The 18,996-nt window shown below is 39.8% G+C and overlaps 1 protein-coding gene across 7 annotated transcripts in view; it reads right to left on the reverse strand.

The window, feature by feature from the left end:
• Window positions 1-18,996, reverse strand: part of ARID1B (AT-rich interaction domain 1B) — a 324,330-nt gene that overhangs the window by 3,280 nt on the left and 302,054 nt on the right. For 5 of the 7 annotated variants that reach the window (XM_074537687.1, XM_074537690.1, XM_074537688.1 and 2 more), the window contains 6 exons: window positions 12,320-12,458; window positions 11,149-11,321; window positions 9,354-9,504; window positions 6,695-6,791; window positions 2,643-3,432; window positions 1,651-1,781 (listed from right to left, as the gene is read on the reverse strand). In XM_074537687.1, coding sequence (XP_074393788.1) covers window positions 1,651-1,781; window positions 2,643-3,432; window positions 6,695-6,791; window positions 9,354-9,504; window positions 11,149-11,321; window positions 12,320-12,458 — 1,481 coding nt within the window. Of the gene's footprint in view, window positions 1-1,650; window positions 1,782-2,642; window positions 3,433-6,694; window positions 6,792-8,248; window positions 8,366-9,353; window positions 9,505-11,148; window positions 11,322-12,319; window positions 12,459-18,996 lie in introns of all 7 variants that reach the window. The other 2 variants (XM_074537691.1, XM_074537692.1) reach the window with 1 other exon arrangement.

Raw genomic sequence — 18,996 nt, forward strand, 5'->3', positions numbered from 1 at the left:
CTAACTTGGCTATTTTTTCTGATTTCTACTTTTATTAGATATCTAAAGTTTGCAATATTTCCTTTCCTCCTTTGTCTCTAAAACCAACTGTCATGTAGGAACCTGCCGTTCAGGGTCCAGGTACTGATATCCTAGACTATTATCTCATCTCTATTGGAACAGATCCATTTTTTTGTCTGGCAGTAGTTTAAAACTGTTATTGGAAGCTGGTGCTGTAAGTCACCCTTCAGAAACAGTTTTCATTTAGGTTTAATCTTCTTAATTAACTTGTAATCACTTTCTTATGGAAAGGCAGTACTTGAACTTGGTATTAATTTACACTTAGTGGCTTTATTATTAAAATTTTTTTGTTGTTATGATGCATTCAGCTCAATTGTCTGGCTTTTAATGTGTTTTTTTTTTAAATTGTGGGCTAATGGGTTTTCAGTAAAATGTCCATTCTATATTTTGCCCATTCTATATTCTCTTATGATTGCCAACTTCTCAAGGAACTAAGAACAAACCGATGCTTATCAAAACCACAGGAGTTACCAGGCATCATATGATCCTGGCTGCCATTGGAAACAGAGTCCAAAGCAAACATAACAAAAGAATATAAGTATTTACAATATGTCCAGTATTCTGTGCCATTTGCATAGGGTGTATTAACACAACTTCTGTCAGAATTCAGAGGAGTTTCACCTCCTTTAACTTCAAACACCCACACTAGTCACACAACCTAACCTAATTGTCTTGATTCCTTTTATAATCAATGGTCTTTTACAGGCCATTTCTAGGGTATGATTCATCTGACCTATTTTAGATCTCTTTTTCTGGGTGAGATAAATCATGCTATAGATATCCCTAGTTCTAAAGTCAGGTGGGATGTAATGTACCATTTGTGTCGGTATTTAAAAAAAAAAAGTCATTATATTTAAAAAATGATGAGCTACACTATTAGTAACCAAGGAATGAATGGAGGAGAGAAACTGAATATTTAATTTGTACAAATTTTAGATGATGTGAATTATCAGCATGCCATCTATTACTACCACCTAACAGGCAAATGATTAGAGCAGAGCTGAAAAATGCTGGGAGGCAGTGAGGCGAAAGCACACACTGTTAAGTCCTGTGTTATTTGTACACTATGGATAGACAGTGGATTTTAGCCTTTAAATTGTCAATTTGTTATTCCTGTGAAAACTTAATTCACTGGAAGAAGAAATGGAAGAGAAAATAAGCAATTAAATAAAATCCCACAGTCTCACAGGGAAATACTGAACAAGACAAGTTGTCACCAAAAACCAGTTTAATATAGTCTTGCAAAGTCTTTAAAGAAACACAGATTTCTAACATACTTCTGTTTTGAGGGATTATACTATCATGTGTGTGAGTTTACATATTAGGCTTTTAGTAGTGCTAAAATTCTTATATTCCTACATCCTCCTTTCTACAAGAAACATCCTTTTTTCAGGCTTCTTTATTTCCTCTATGTGACCTCTATCTGCCTCTTGTTACTCACTGTTGGCAATCTTAAACAAGTGCAATTTTTTCAATATTAAAATTTATGTTAATTAGAATAAATTGGAAAAGCCAGCAGCATTTTTGTAGGTGTCTTATTTCACTTTTCCTTCCCTGGAAAGTTGAGAAGTATAATGCTTTCCCACCTACCTGAGAGAGGTTGAAAGTAGCAACAGTGCTGTCATCATACAGAAGAATATTAATAGTGTCTAGCGCCCAGGTACTTTCAGCCAAAAGACCAGATTTAAGAGACATCATCACTCTCCAGGCCTCAGGAGTTACTGGAGAAAGAAAGAGGGAGAAATAAAACAGCATTAGTGCATCCTTGGAGACTGTTAGTGAGTTCTGAAAGAGTAAAATGTGACATTGTGAGGGCACAAATTTAAATTCAGCGGCTACTGATTAAGACCCTATTTTCACTGCTTAGTTCTGTTCAGTTTTCTGTAACTGCTGCTAAGCCTTAGTGCTGGAAAATATCCTGGCAGAGCCCTTCTTCCTGACACTGCTGAGCCTGAAACAATAGTACAAACTAAAGAGCTTGACTAACCCAATTCATCAGTAAACAAAGGTAGAACACTCTTGTCAGGAATGTGGAAATCTGAAGTATAAGAACTTGAATGGATTAAATGTAACCAAAATTTAAGATAAGAAAATACTTGGGGATCTTTTTAAGAAGTGGGGGAGAAACAAACAGGACAAATGCTATGGAATGATTTAATGGACCATTCAAGGAAAGCAGAGACTGCAACTACAGAGCAGAATAGCATGAGCTTCCATGGAACAAAAACATGGAAAGCTTTGCTAAACTAAATGCTGTACTGGTGATTTAACAGACATTCTAAAGGACATTTCAACACATCTCATTTTGAAATCTGAGGCAAGCTTCATTTTTAATGCATTTGTGAAGACCTTGAGTCTCCATATAAAATATTGCTTTCATTTCATGTCAGATTGTCAGGATGAGTTTTACCCATCATCCTCACTGATGCACGTTATCACATTTTTATTGAAAACAATCACACTGTAGTTACCAAAGTTCACTATTTGTCAAGTGTGTCTTAAAATGTGAAAAAAAACCCCAAACCAGAATCTAAGTCCCTTTCCTCACAATTTATATTAAGGTTGTTTTTTTTGATGCTTACCAATATCTTTTGAGGTAATCTTTCGTCTTGGTTTTAAGACTGGTTGGGATGCTTCTACAGAGCCTGGGGGGAAGGTAATCTCTCTCCTAATTGGTGGTGGTTGGGGTGGAGGTCCTGTGACCTGTGACACTGGAACTGTGGGTATAACCTTTTGCATCTTCATGGAGGGTAGGAAAGGAGACTTGCTTGGAGACATACGGTTTTCCAAAGAGCGCTGGAAGGATGCTGGACTTGGAGCTCTGGAGATGTGGTTTGGCATAGAGGGTGGTGTCTGGTAGGATGACTGAGGAGGTCTAGTGATAGGCTGCATGGAGGCTGAGGATGACATATAAGAAGGCTGCCGTTGGTTGACATGAGAAGGCCACTGACTCTCGTGGTTTATCCTCTGGTCAGGTACCATCATATCATCAGTGCGATTCATCCCTGGATACGGAGGGGCCTGTGCAGGGCCTCCTGGACCTTGCCTGTTCTGGTAAGGGTAAGGCATATCATTTCGTGTTGGCCACATGTTCTGCTGAGGACCTTCACTGGAGGATGACGACTGCATGGGGCCACCAATCATCTGGGGAGGTATTCCATGCTGCTGCATTTGTCCTGGGCCCTGCATCCTTTCCCTGTTATATGGATATGGGTACTGTCCCTGCATGGGCCTCCTGTCAGGCCCTGTGTAAGCGTTGCCGTACTGGTTATACATTTCCTGCTGCTGGTTGCCATACTGCATGTTATACATATCCCCCTCGTGGCGTTTGGCTGGAGGCCCATACATGCCATCCATGTGTCTCTTGTAGTTCTGAAAGAAAATTTTGGAAAGATGTGTCACTTTTACTCCGCACACAATACAAATATACTGGATGAAAGCTCATTCAAAAAGCTGAAGGCGCTTAGTTCTAGAGGAATCGTGCCGACTCCAGAGTCGGGCACACAGCGCAGTTAGGCTGGATCCAGTGCTTTCTTTTTAAGCCTCTGTTTTGCTGTGCTTATAACTGAATACCAAAAGGAAGCTTATCCTTGGGCTAAATTTTCTTATGCTTGCTCTATTTTTTTCCTTTTCCTTCCCCATCTGTCAGACTAAATTCAACTGGTCATTTCAGACATGTATGAAAAGGCAACAGTCCTCACCAACTAAAACATTTTCACTTCTTTTTTATGCTTAGTCTATTAAGGAGAAAAATCTTCAAAAAAATTCAAAACCACCCAGTGAATCTTTTCAAGAGACAAGCACTGAATAAACTCTTAAAGTAACAAGATATGCTGCAAGCATGCATGTCTGAAACACTGAATCTTACAATATGACATCAGCTACAGACAATAAATTTATTAATAGAAGAAAACAATCTGCTGCATTTGATACTCTGTGTAATTCCCAGGAATATTGTCCTCTTTGGGCAACCATCCTCTTCCCAAATCATCCTAATCACATTTAATTTACTGTGAGATTATTACAGCAAATGGTCACATCCAAACATTCTGTTCTAGTTTATGCAGGTTCTTACCCTGCTGTTCTGTAATGAATTAAGCAATGTAACTAACAGCTGCCACCTATGGTTTATTCCCTCTTTGTTTCTCACCCTCTCAAATGGGGAATGTTGTGTGAGGTAAGCTGTTTTACCTTGGGGAGAGCTGAGTGGTTTTTAAACCATACAAGCTTGAATGTATTTATGTTTAAGATGGCAGAACAAAAAAAAGACATGTTGCTCTTTGAGGGGAAGGTGGTAAGGTTTGCAGCGGTCCTTAGTTCCTGTGGGAGTTTGTTCCACAGTTCAAACCACACTGAGTGTTCTGAAGCAAAAAATGTGAATTAAATGGGTGATTTTTGAATATATGATCTATGGCAAATTCAAAGTTACAGCTCCCCCGGAAACTCAGTAGCTCAGTAGCATTGTACAATGTATACTAATGTACTAGAGTTAAGATCAGATAAAATTCTCTCTGTATTCAATATGGGAAAGTTAAAACAGCTCTGGGATTCATAAAGTCATCTGCCAACTTTGGTGCACATAAAACCACAACTACTGTATTGTATGAAAGTATTTTTTTTAAAACTTACTATAGAGCTTTCTGGCTATCTGAGAAATACCTATTTCCAGCCTTACATGAACTACGTGCTGTACCAAATTGCACCCTTGGGGCCAATTTCTACATTAAGAAATGACTTGGCAGCAGCCACACCTAAGAAGGTCGTGTTTGTTTTGCCACAGTGCCTCAGTGCTCACAGCAGACACTTGGGAATGAAGCATGTGCCTTTTTAAAAGCACTCCAGCACCCTGGTACATGCAGTGCCACTGTGCCCAATGGTCCCCAGTGCAGAGGACAGTGATGCACCTGAGCTCCTCCCTCCTGTCGACATGCTCAGCAGGACACTGAGACTGCACCACGTGTCCCTCTCTCCACTGAGATGTGGAATTCTGAGACCTCACAGAGGACAAAAAGCCTGCAACCAAGACAGGGCACCTGCTGCATAATAGCTCTTGGGATGTAAGCATTCATACAGAAACTGGAAAACCTGGCTCCAAGTGTTTCATTAGCCCCAGGAGTTCATGCTCCAGTCACCCCCTTTGCAGGTCATTCCCTAGCCTTTGGGTTGTAGATAAAGCTTTGAAAGGGTCATTTTTCACATTCCTCCTGAACCACTACAGAGTAAGATTTAGGAAATTGTAAATAAGCTACTGGCAACAGAATGTCTAGCTAAATGAAGAAGTGGAATCCTCTGGGGATGGGAGAGAGAGGCCGAGGCTGGTCAGGATCCTTGTCCTTCATTCTCCACTGCTTTTCTGCATTAACGCATTTTGCTTTCAAGAGTCATTGTACAAAATATATAAACAGTACTAAGGACAGAGCCAAATATATTTTTACAATTCTAGCTGTCTCCTCACTTGAAGGAACATGTAGTTAATATATTCCCTGCACATGTTAGCATGGAATATCACAAACTATTCTGTTATATATCTTTGCAGTTACCCCACTGAATCACCTAGACTGCTAGCATATGCTCGTCATAAAAAACAACAAAACAGTTTTCTGATTATGCCATCTTTGAGATATTATCAACCAGAGAGATAAGCAAGAAATTCTGAAATTTAAATTTATGTATGCTTTTAGTACAGTGCAATCTAAGATCTGTTTTGGTTTCTCCCGACCGCACTCCCAACTCCTGACCCCAATTTCCTAGTAAAACTCTATCCCAAATTGAAAAGAACTATCTGAAATTGGCTCAAAACTAGTTTACATTTCAGTTTTTTATAATAAGGAAATGCTTTCTATTCTAAAAGCCAACTTCAGGTATTGTATGACTAGAACTGAATCAATAACATGCAGAATGAAACATCCTGTTGAAGTCAGTGAAGTTTTGCTATTGACTTCTAACGTGGGATTTTGCTCAGGAGGTATTAATCATGCATGTAACAAAAAAAGCTTATTAATTTGTATTTTTGAGTTGTAGAAATTGGAGAGACTGCAATGTACAAATGTTTAAACTATTTTTAAAACCAACAACATTCTCTCCTATGTTTTTGTACCATATTATTACTAGAGACATTATGTTGGAATATGCCCTCTGATCTAAATTAAAGATAGCTATCTCATATGACCCACCACAGCACTGAAAATAATCAAGAGTGTTGCTCATTTAACTTTGTTCCAGTTCTTTGTTGAGTTCACTTGGCTGCATGACATTAAATTAAGGCCCTTTAGCCTGTCATCCAAATAGCTTTTCTATTTGCTCCTTCACTTGTTACTTCACTTCTGTTTGTCACTTCACTTAACTATGCTTTATACTTTCCCAGTCTGCTGGTTATTAACTTGGGACAATCACCTGATGCACATCCAAAGCCACAGAACATCTGTTAGAATTTACATTCTTCCAGTGTAAGGAACACATTTACCTACAGCTGCACATACACTGCTTATCCATACAGGCTGTGACTTTGACCAGAATTACAATGCTCCTCTGTGCCAAAAAACATACCCTTTATAAACAAATTTTTCAATACAGAATCCTGGGGTGAATTTTTTGAAACAAATGTTATGAACATAGCCATTTCCCCCTCTACTACCTGCTGCTGTGGATACATTCCAGGTTGATGTCCTCCATACGGTGGCTGTCCTGAGGGAGGTCCTTGTCCTGGATACTGCTGCGCATATGGTTCATGCCTAAAATAAAGCATTCAAATCAATACTTAGAGCTGCTGGAGTTTTCAAGACACCAGGAAAAGTAAATTCCTCTGAAAATCTTGCACCTTGAAGGTATCTGCCATCTGGAAGCAAGGTGAAGGTACAGTCTGGTTATGGTCCTGAGCCTGAGGTAGTAAGCTCTGCTGGAGCTGGTTGTAGAAGGAAGGAGGTAAAGTAGATAGAAGAGAGGAGGAGCAATGAAGATACAACAGAGGGATTTAGAGGGAGCAGTCAGGAGCGGGAAGAGGGTATGGTCAGCAAAGAGGTAAGAAAGGCAGCTGCAGACATGGGGAGCCCATCCTTGGTCGGGAAGTATCTGGTGTAAAGCTAAAAGTTGGCAGGTAAAAATTCTTGTGGCAAGCTACAATTTTAATCCAATTCTAATAGCAAGCTACTTTCTGGATTATTCAAGAATATATCAATTTAAAGTGAGTAAAAACAGTACTCATAATTTTGGTAATGTTTGTGTAATTTTTAATTAAAGCTACATAATGAAGCATACACAATAAGAGACAAAGTTGTGTTGCACTTGGAAACTTACCTGGGGCCTTTAAGACCTCTGAGGAGCACTACAGTGCAACATTTTAAGCATATATGAATGAAATTTAGGTTGCTGAAATCAGGTACTTGGAAAGCATTAGGACTGATAAAATAGCACTGTATTGCAGGCTAATATGTCAGTAATTTCTCTCTGTACACTATCAGTGAGAACACATCAACAATTAGAGGATAATTATAGACAATAGATATAGATAATTATATAATGTATCAGGAAGAGGTACAGAAACAGAGAACTGGGGAACTTGACATGTTAAAAGAACTAATGGGACCTCATTTTTCCAAATGTAGAAAACTAATTTCTTTTAAAAAGAGATGACCAGAGAGAAAGAAATAGCAATTCAGTGTCCCTAAAATTATGACATGGATGGAGAGAAATTATCCAATGCCTGTTAAAAGAACAATGTAAATGAGGGGACTTGTCTGTAGCTGCCCAAGAGTAAATGCAGTAAGACAATTTCAGCAAAGGTACACACGTGTTATACATAAGGGAAGACTTTCTAAATGTTCAGTTTTTTAGCCACAGGATAACCATAAGCCAGGTGAAATTGTGGAAGCTTCAGAAGTGGGATCATTTAATGCTGCTCTGGAGAACTTGGGCCTGTAAACTACATTCTAGTCCTGTGCTGTGCAGCAGATACACAAGGTAGGATGTACACTCCTTTTCTAACAGCTGATACTACTACTGCAGAAATCAACTCACTCACAGGAGCCTCTGCTGCCCTGCAAGAACTGAACCAAGGCTAAAAGCCTCAACAAGAGAGCAAAACAGAAGTAACACAGTGAGAGGCCACACACTCTGCCTGCATGCTCTCACAGGGGTTGCCAGCTGTTAGCTGGTTACTGTGGGTACTACAAACAGAGAAATCAGGGTTCACCTTTGCTGGCCAGGGTAACAATTAGGAGAGTACACCCTTGGGTCACTGTTTGAAGGCACCACATTGCCTTGACCAGGTGGAACCATACTGCCTTCAGGACCCAGCCCATGATCCAACCTAAAAAATGACAAAGGATACCTCATTCTGTAAAAAGTACTTCTTTTCCAAAATTGCCAACCTAATAAAATAAATCACACCCATCAAAGGAAACATTCTCTTGACTTAACACCTTCCACTGGAGCCCTTATTCTCACCAACTCCCCAGCAATGTGACCGATTGAACAGCATGATGATACTTGATTTACTCGACACATCTACTACTGACTGAAAACTACTTTGCCCTTACACTTTAAAGACCCACACTGCACTGCTCTGTTACCATCAGGAAACAAAAAGAGAAGCTAAGTACACAGCCCAATGAAAGGAAAAGCAGGAATATGGCCAGAGCAGCAAAATCTGCCAGAATACTTAATACAATCCAAACATTCCCAGAACATTCTGCTTGCTCTACCAATGCTTAGACATCAATGATTTTACCACTTTTTGTTTCCAAAGCCTTTCCCCAGATAAACAAAAGATGACCAAATTTATTTCATGTACTTCACTGAAGGACAAGCTTATGAGAATCCTGTTGGACACACTGCAAGACTGATGCTGCTACAGCTCTGACAACAGACTCCAGACTCTCCAAAGGCAATTCACTCACAGACCACAAATCAGACACATTTAGACTGTGCATTTTGTTTTTCATTAAAAGCCAACTAGCAACTGTTTAGGTAAAAACATGGCCAGGAGACCAACTCAAGTGCTACTTTATGCTATCACAGCCCAGCCCAGCTGCCAGCTGAAGGCAGCTGTCAAAGACACCCACGAGCTGATCTGCTGCAGCCTGAGTGATTTCTAAGGTGTGACAATTCCTCCTTATTAATTTCTGTGAACAGCTAGACTCAGTCATTACCAGTGGTTTGACTCCCTGTGATTTAGTAAGATGCTGTAGGAAATGTAGGCTGCTATGTTCTCTGCAAAGTGGAATGGGAAAATGAAAAGGGAAGAGAGAGGATCATTTTCACTAATGGGATTTGCTTTTTCCTGAAGATTGACTCACCTCCTGTCATAGCCACTTCCATAAGAGAACTGCTGTCGCTGGCTCATGCTCATGTTGGACATTGCTCCAGATGGACTCTGGTTATACATATCTTGTATTCCACTGTTAGGCATTTGTCCAGGGGTCATGAAAGGCTCATTGCTTCCAGGCACTGCAACAGTCAGTAAAATGAAATTTATTAATCTGGGTGTTTGAAGTTCACTTTCTTTTCAATGAAGTATTTCAGGAGAATGTTCAGATCCCTAACACTGCCAAGGAGAATTAGCAGGTGGAGGTCTAACAAGCTCTCTGGGGTCTAATGGGAACACATGAAGCACCACCACTACCAAGATGATGGGTATAATATTAAGGAGCTGCAAGAAAGGAAAGAAATCTCCTCCTATGGAAATGAGCTATCAGGCACCAAGCAGCTGCTTCCCTCTGGTCTTCACAGCTGAAGATGAACTTTACTCTTGTTCTTTTCACTGAAACAATGCTAAAAATGAACGCAAACATAAGCCTCACCAAACAGATGAAAGCAAATCTGCTAGTTTGAACTACAAAGCTGTCAGAATCAAGTTTTTATTTCCCCCCATAAAACCCTCATACACACATATACAATAATGTTGTTTTGGAAAGGATACTGTATCCTAAGATAGCTTCTCAAGTAGGATGGGCATATTCTATGGGTCCAAGAAAAGGCACTATTATCAGATCTAAATCACCAAGCAAACAGAAGAGACTTCAGTCCCTCATAGTAGATACTGAACAGAGATATTTCTGTTTCAACAGGATGAAGTGAAATGTATGAGAAAGTACAACCCACCCACTTAATCTCATATGGATATAAAACCTAAAGTGAATATAAAGCAGAGAGTTTTTTCCCTTCCTTCAACTGCGTTATATGTTAGTGTCCACAGTCCAGGCAAAAGGATTTAAAGGAAAGGCTTTTTAAAAAAATCACATTCAATTAACTACCTCTTTTAAAGCATCTCCCTCCTTCACCACATCTCTCCCTTTCCTCAGTTTCATGGCCTCTTCTTGCCATATCTCCCTTTTGCTCTGTTTTAGTTTACACTTAATCTCCTCCACCAGCTCTTCTCTTTAGAGCCACTGTGAGCCCTGCCTGTGTTCTTTCCTCCTACTTTCCTGTATCTGAGGCATGCAAGATTGATTAATTTTAAAATCTTCTTACAATATCCACAAAACCAGCTGTAGGTTAAATACCCAAAAGGACCAGAGTCAATTTTTAAATGAATTTTAAATTTTGCTTTTTAAAAATAAACAAACTTAAGAGTGTGTTTATCACCTTTTATAACCTTTTGTCAGGGACTGCCCAAGTAAGAAAAAAATTAGCTTTACTATTCTGAAAAATATGTAAACTGAGACAGAGAGTATTAGGGCTCACACTGCAACAGGGGGCTTGCTCAGTTTCACACAGTGAATTCCCAGACCAGTCCCACTACAACCAGGCATGTTGCTTCACCACTTCACATTCTAACAGTGAAGTCCAGCACTTGATTTGCAGAGTAGCTTACCAACATCAAGAAATATAAATTCTAACCCTATGATTTATGCCATTTCCCAAAATTTATTCCTACAAACATTTTTAGGATTCTCTTAATTCCAAAATAACGGGCATGACTCTGAGTGGGGAAAGTATGACCAGACCAGAAACTCAACTGCACTGCACCTCTCTTTTTGCTACAAGGACACCAATGGCAACATCATCACAGTGACAAAGCTCATTCTGACTACAAAGTCTGGATTACCTAAGACACAGGGAAGAACACTTAAGCTCCCAGAAAGAAAATACCTTTTCTCATTCCACCGAAAGGATCTTTATTCGGCTCATATGGCATCCTTCCCATCATATCTGGCATGTTTATTCCCTGCTGGTATGGTGCATTTGGCGTCATGGAGTTTCGCTTTGGGAACGCTGAATCACTTACATCAGAAAAGGGATCATGCACACTGACTGCGCTGTTTCTGGCAGATTAAGAAGAAAGAAACATTAACATCATCCTGTATTCTTAAGAAATGTGATTACAATAAATGTTGTGGCAGTGATCAGTGCAGGATGCATAAAAGGAAGATGCAAAAGACTTTCAAAATGGACAATCATTTAAAAGAATCTACCCACTTTTCCCTCAACCTTCTCTGTCTACTTACCTTAGAGATCAGGGTTTTTTATTTAATTCTACTATTTGTGCATTCCTATTACTCATTTAGAAGTCTGAACCTTCCTGAAATTTTACTAAACTGTTTTGTTCTTTTTTACCTAGAAAACTCAAATGGAATTAAGATGATTAAAGAAAGTTCTTGCTATCCTTTCTGCAGCATTACAGATGGAGAAAAAAAAGAAGTTGGAGTGGCTCCGCACACAGTACAGAGCTCAGTTATGTTCCTGCTGAAGTCATAAAAAACTGTTTTGTTGGACTTCAGTGGGCTAAGGCTCCTTAATGAATGGTGAGACAGCTTCACTCCAGATTAAGCCAGTCTGTGAGACTTACAGAGCACAGAACTGAAAGGGATCTCTTGGTCCACCCAGTTGAACCCTCTGCTATCTCAACTACTGTTATTGTATATGCTTTTCACAATTTGAATTCAGGTAACACCTTTAAACCCACATTTCTCCTTCCTGAGCATGATCTGTTGACCAGAGGTGTACAGGATAAGCGAGGAGAGGAAGGTTGCAGTCCTAAGTAGGTGCTCTTGGGTTCCACCTTCCTCCCCACTACTGACATATTGACATGCACTTCTTTGCTTGTCTGATCCTTTTCTGGTGTTTAGAAAGCTAATGGACCTCTCTCTACTCCTTCCTCCCTTTCCCTCTCTCTCCTCCAAAAATAAGTAGTTTTCTGCCACTTTTTAGACTCTGACTGGTTTACCACAAAATCCTACAAGTGCCAAAGCAGCTAGAAAAGACTAGATTAAACTGCTGTAGAAATAGAGCAATAAAAAATGAAGCAAAGCCCTTTTCATACCTGCCACCCTGCATAGGTGTCATCTGTCCATGAGGTGTGGATGCTGGTGTTGGGGGCTTCAAATCGCCTGGCACTTCTGTCATGGAATTACTACCAGTGGACTGTGGAGTCTGTGGGCCTTGCAAAGAACCAGAATTAGCTGGGGAAAAAAAAAAAAGAAAGTAATTATGAAAAGGTAGCAGCCAAATTCCTGTGGAAATAATAATCATCAAGGAAAAAAAATGGTTCTTTCCTCCAGAAGCCTGTGTATACCTCAATCCATCTCAGTACTTCATAACTTCCCCCAAATCCTTTGAGATCAGGATATGCTGTGTAGTAATAGCCATCATCTTTTCTAGAACCATGAATTTAATCTGCTGCCTGAAGCAACATGGATAGAAATCATCCAGATGAAGGACCATTTAAATCAGAGGTCAGAGATACAAAGTTAATTGCCTGTAGTTTACAACAGAGTAAACGAAGATTATTCTTTGACATAGCTTCTTCATATAATCACTATCACAACACATGTGTTTATAAGAAATATTTCAGCCAGAAGATTTTCATCATAAATTTAAGCTGCTATATTAATATAAATTTATGGTTTTATTTAGCACTAAAAGGCAGACATTTCCATGGTGAAACATAGCAAATGATTAGCAGCACACTGCAATCCCATGTCATCTTTGAGACAGCATGGCAAAAGATAGTATTTAAGAAATGCAAAAGGCAATTTGGGATCAGAAGAAAACAGTAACTGAAAGTAGAATTTGAACAGGAGGCTACAGATAACACTCCTAAAAGAACTGTAAAAATTTAAATGGGCATCTTAACAAAATGTTAGTTAGGGTCAGTGATGGTAAAGCATATGTAACAAGAGCAGGTCAGTTCTGCAAAGGATCTGTTTAATCCACAAAAACTTATTTGTTGAGATCTCAGAAAGCAATAGAGTATCTGTACTAGCGTCCTCCTCAGTGGAGGTAAATACCTTGATATTCTTGGTATAACAAACATAAAAGAGCATTTTACTGTTGTGTTCCAATGTGACTGAGCAGCAATAAGGGCATTAAATTAATACATCAGATATTGGTAATGGTGAAGCTGAACCCAGACCAGTCTTGCAGAGTAGACACCAAAGCTACTATTTTCATGTGACTGCTGAATAGAAACATGCCCTGAGCCCAAAGCTCTACATAACAGTTTTATGATTTAGAAGGTGGTAAGTGAGGATTAGTAACAGCATCTAAGCCTTGGATCTGACAGGTCTTGCAGCAGAAATCCTACGGAAGGAGAACTTGTAGGATTCAAGTCTTTAGATGCAACTGGGAAAAAAATTACCAACAGAAAAAATTGACAAATCTAACACACTGAGTAGGACATGGATTTGGCTTGAGAGGTCCTTCTTTTTTATGAACTGTCATGTAAGTGTTTTATTATGCCTGCCTATCTACGTTCAACCAATTAACAAAACTTTATAAATTACTGTTACAGTGAAAATTGGAACAAGCAGTATGGGTTTTTCCTCTGTATATGAAAGAGAGTAGTTTATAATTGATTCAGAATCCTAGAACACTCATCATCCTGACAGGCAGAGCTTGTTTTTAACTGAAGAACACCTTTTTTATATGTGTTTCATATATATCTGTAACACACGTTCTCCTATCTGGAAATCAGTCTCAGTAGCAAGTGCATATGTAAAATCCACTTTGTGTGGACCACATTGTTCTTGTCATCAGCTTTCTGAGGCAGTTTTGAATTATGCTTACATAGTAATGAGGTTCAAAAAAAAAGTTTAGGAAAAGCTCTCTAATTGCATTAATACAGGAACAAGAACATTTGCAACAGCTAATATTAGTTATATTAGTCTACAGTTAGCTGAAAGCTTTAGTGCTATAATAAAACAAAAACTAACCATATTCACATAAAATGAGCTCTTTGTATATTTGACCCCCAAGCAGGTCAGGATCATTCTTCTCCCCTTGAGCTTTAAACACAAATCTAAATTCTTCTTAAAAGCTTGAAAGCATTTCTGAGTTATGTCACAGATTGTCACATATTAGAAATGTGTAAGCAAACATCTTACTGTACCCATATGCTTACTGTAAACTCAGATATTGCCTAACCCTGCATATTTCTCTTATGCTGGGCTCTTAAGTAGCAATTAAGCTTTTCCCTATCCTACCTGAGCAAGAGCTTAATTCATATCTCTAGGAAACCTAAAGGAAAAAAGTAAACGATTTTTCAGTATTTACAAGCTGCAGGAGTGCAAATTTGTTAATAACAATGTGTTTTATATCATATTCTATAAAGAATGATTTAAAAGAGAAAAAAAAGACACCCAATTGAGAAGCTACAAGTCCAATTTCTATCTTCAGGTTGGCAGTTATGAGGTTGTTTATTTTTCCTCTATCTTTCTAAATGACTGGTTATGTACAACTAAAAAAATGGAAGGCAAATGCTGTCAAAGTTTCTGGTACTGCTTTGTTAACACACTTTGCCCATGACCTCCACTGGGTTAGGGACACTTCTAGAGAATAGGAACTGCAAGTCTTTCAATCTCTGGAATGGGACTCCATCTACCAAGAGCCTGTATTTCCTATTTCACTGTAAATGTTACATTTGCTGGCTGCACTCTGAAATTTTAACATCTATTTTTGCAGGGATTTTATTATGTTAATGCTTAATTTTGATTGTGGACATTGTGAAAGAGAAACAGTATCTTTTAGAGTGCTTCATAAGCTTCGGTATTAAACCAAGCTCTAAGAAGGAAGACAAACAACGATGTTCTTTTAGGAAAAGTAATCTCTGATTACATGATTCTTCAGCTGTCTTGGGATGTCCAGGAAAAAACCTGTGGGTTCACAGATACTGAATTCCTCATCCCACATCCACATCTAAGCAATAATTGTCTTTCCGGTATCGTAACAGATTTGTAAGAATATGCTTTTCACAATACAAAATACATCAAAACTTAAATACAACTGACATCCTGGTCAGCGAGAAGGTGAGGTCTTCCACAGTTTGCTGTGGAAGCATGTGTTAATAACACATGATAGAATGCATTGTTTTCTGCAGCATGTAATTATGGTACTGGAATGCCTTTTGTCTTGCAAAGCCTGCATGGCAGTAAGCACTGTTTTCTGGAAAGACCTTTATTTACCAGAGAAGAAATATGCAGCTAAAAAGATATACTAAACCATTCTCTTACCAGCAATTTTTTCCCTTTGGAAAGAAAAAAAAAAAAAAAAGAAAAGGAACGAAGAATGAAACCTCTTGAAACTCCATTAATGTGAGGTCTGACATGCTCTCTAGGATATCCCTACCTTTTGCCAGAAGCTACAAATGTATACTCTAAAGTAAACAATGGAAAGGTTACTGAAGGTTAAGTACATTCACATACTTCAGAGTGAACAGCCAGCCACCACACTGGGAAGATAATTTACACAGCACGAAGCCAGTGCCCCAGCTAGGCTGGACTGGGGGCCGCTGGCGGCTGCAGGGCCCCCCGTGCAGGCCTGGATGCAGGCACAGGGCCACCTCCTCCTGTCCCCCAGCCACCCCTCCCAAGGCCTGGCCCATCCATCTTCATGGGGATTCCCTGGCTGGCCTCACACACGCTCCATGACATCACCTGCCTGCTAATAATGGCACTCAGTCAGGCACCGCCAGCAGCAGAGACCGATGGCTCTGGTTACAGAGGCACTCGCTGAACGGCCGTGTCCTGCCGTGCCGTGCCTGTCCCCCCAGCACCCCCTCCCCAAGTCTTCTCTGCTGCCAAGGAAACACAGGCAACACACTCCTGCTGCCTTCTCACTCCCTCCTTCCAGCACAAGCCTACGATTTTCCCAGGTTTGCTTTAATGAAATCTCTGTTGACATCAGGGCCAGCTGCTGTTACTCACAAGCATCCTCTGCTGGACCACTCTGGCCATCCTGTTCATGAAACACAGTACAAACTCTGAGCCTGTTCTTTTGAGAGCTGTGCACACATAACTGCACACTGCAACTAAGAATTCAGAGTGCCAGAGTACAGCAATGGAAGGTAACTCCTTCATGCTGACGCTCCTTTGGAATTTTTTCTCCAGCATCCTTCAGTGCTTACAGTAATGCTGCCTGTAATTACAGTAATGCTGCCTGTAATTCTTCTTAGTTTAGAACTTGCCACATTATTTGTGAGCATTTTGGTCAAAACTATCAAACACACATGACAGAAAAGCATTTTGTCTTTGCACCTGCTCCTGGAAAGAAGGAAGACCTACAATACCTCTCTCTCTAAGGGAGTTTTTAGCAGCAAAAGTCATCAGCAGGTGCCATGGCCCTTGGCACAGACCCAGTGATCAGGACAGAAGGCCATCAGGGATCCTCCAATACTTAGTCTGTCATTAGACATTTGCTGCTGGCCTTCACTGCTGATGGCATTACCTGACCCAGGCAGATTTAAGCTGACGTGAAGGCCTCAACCTTCCACAAATACGTCACCAACTTGCACAGCCTCAGAGCAGTGCAAGGCACATTAAAACATTCAGGCCCCCATCCCTCCCCAGGAGCTTTATGAACCAGCAGAAGAGGCTCTGACAGTGATATGAAGTAAGAACAATTGAAATGAGTACCTAATCCTAACCCTAACACCTTGGCTACTGTGCAAATCTCTGCTGATCAAGGCCAACTTGATCTGTCGCTCTGTCACTTTGCTGCTCTACTTTCACTCCTTTTTTCAACTTCTTATAATTGCTGACACTACTGTGAATTTCACTGTACATAACACTAAATTATTCACTCCTTTACGTACCGTTTACTTTACTAATGATGTTGTAAAAAACAGAAGTGTTGGGAGAATCCTGAATATACAAGCAGATGGACAAACACTGATCCTATATCACCGTCTGGCAGTCCCATAAATTTGACTTACATATCACATCCTTTTCTTGACCGTGCTCCTCCATACGAATCCCCTCGCCATGGCTGTCTCACTGCGCTTCCCAGCACTCCCTCTATGCCTGCCTTCTAAAGGTCATCTGTGAGGCAGTCACATACCCACCCCTTGGGTGTGAGATATCTGCAAGAATGGATTTGCTCTAAGCTGCACTTCAGCCTGCTCCCACCTTGCATAACCACCCACCTGGAAACTGCAATGACATTCAAACTGAATCCATAAAGGCTGCCGGTCCTGATGTATTCTTATGAGCAATTGAAATACCTAATTTTAAAAGTTTTATGAAGATCAGCTGACTTTTAAGATCTCAAGACTTGTTTCATAGCATCAGCTGGTTAGAACTGGACAAAATACAGCACCTTCCCCTCTGAGACAAGTTCCTCTGCTTTCCTATCAGATTAACTGCAGCCCTAATACTGTAACTAGTTCTCTGCAAACAGATTTGGCTTCTAAGTGGCTCTGCCTACAGTGAGCTAACTGCACAAGAGTGGCTAATGGTTAAAGTAAGGACCTTGGGAGGCTACTGTTTCTTGTTGTATTGGGCTCCTGTTCCCTCTGAATGCCAAAGAGTGACAGATTATCTAAAGTATGTCTACAACTCCGCTTCTTTTGTGTCTCTAAAATGTTAATGGTGGTATATACTGAAGGAAAAGGAACAAGAAAAAAAGCTGACTATTAAAGAGAACAGGCTTGTACTCTCTGAGGCATCTATACCTCAGCGGGATTTCATGTACTAAAGCTGATACACACTGGGAAAGCCTTTCTCCGTACAGAAGTGCAGTCCCATTCAGTGACACGAGCTCTTTTCTCTCCAACAAAACAAACCTTGAGATCCTTGCTTGCTTCCCCCTTTTCTAGTCTCTATGTCCTGCTGTGTTTTTATTTTAGAAAAATAGTTTCAGTTCTCCTCAAAGACAGCTTGCTTGAATGTTATGATAAATTTAAACTTGGACTTTGCCTTTTTCATTCATAGCATCGTGATGCAAAAGGACCCTGTAAAGTGGTACGTCTGACATTTCCATCCCTTTGTTTCATGTTTACATATTTAAATAGCAATTCTTCATCTCAAAATTCAGCTGATTTATGGTGATCATTCCCAAATCAACTACTGAGAGCAGTATTGGAGAGAGAAGGTAAGGGAGGAGAGAACGAAGTGTAATGCTCTTTCATTTTTAGACACAGATTAAATTCTTCTTCACTGTCTTCAGCAAGTCTAACCATTTCAACTTCACTTACCAGTCTTCTCAGGAGGTGATGGGCACCTCCAACTTATATTATTTTTTGCAGCTGTGCACACTCAGGACACTCTGTGCTTATTTCAGACAGATAAATATTTGGACTATGGGCTTTACTTCTAGTACCAAGTGTTTTTCTCTATCTTCTAAACTTGAATTGCAAAGTTACCTAATCTCCTCTCTATTAAACAATCATCACTGGGGTACCTTATAACCCTACATTTTAACAAGGTGGAGGAAATATTTTAAGCTATTACACAGAGATGTGCTTAGGAAGATTTTAACTGAACACTCCCTCAAATCCTTACACTGAATAAAACAGGCTGAGAAAGATTAAAGCCTTATCACTGTTATCTTTTTCTGTACTGAGAAAGCACTATTGTAAGAGATAATCTTGGAAAGGCCAGAACTTTATTATATGATTATAAAGGTCTTTGCAATTTTCTAGTGTCCATGATAGGGCAGTGAAGTCATGCAATTGCAAACTGTCTGCAGGGCTTTCTGGGTCTGACTCTCTATTTCCCATTTTCA

This window comes from Zonotrichia albicollis, chromosome 3 (assembly GCF_047830755.1).
Source record: "Zonotrichia albicollis isolate bZonAlb1 chromosome 3, bZonAlb1.hap1, whole genome shotgun sequence".
In the NCBI taxonomy this organism is placed as follows: domain Eukaryota; kingdom Metazoa; phylum Chordata; class Aves; order Passeriformes; family Passerellidae; genus Zonotrichia; species Zonotrichia albicollis.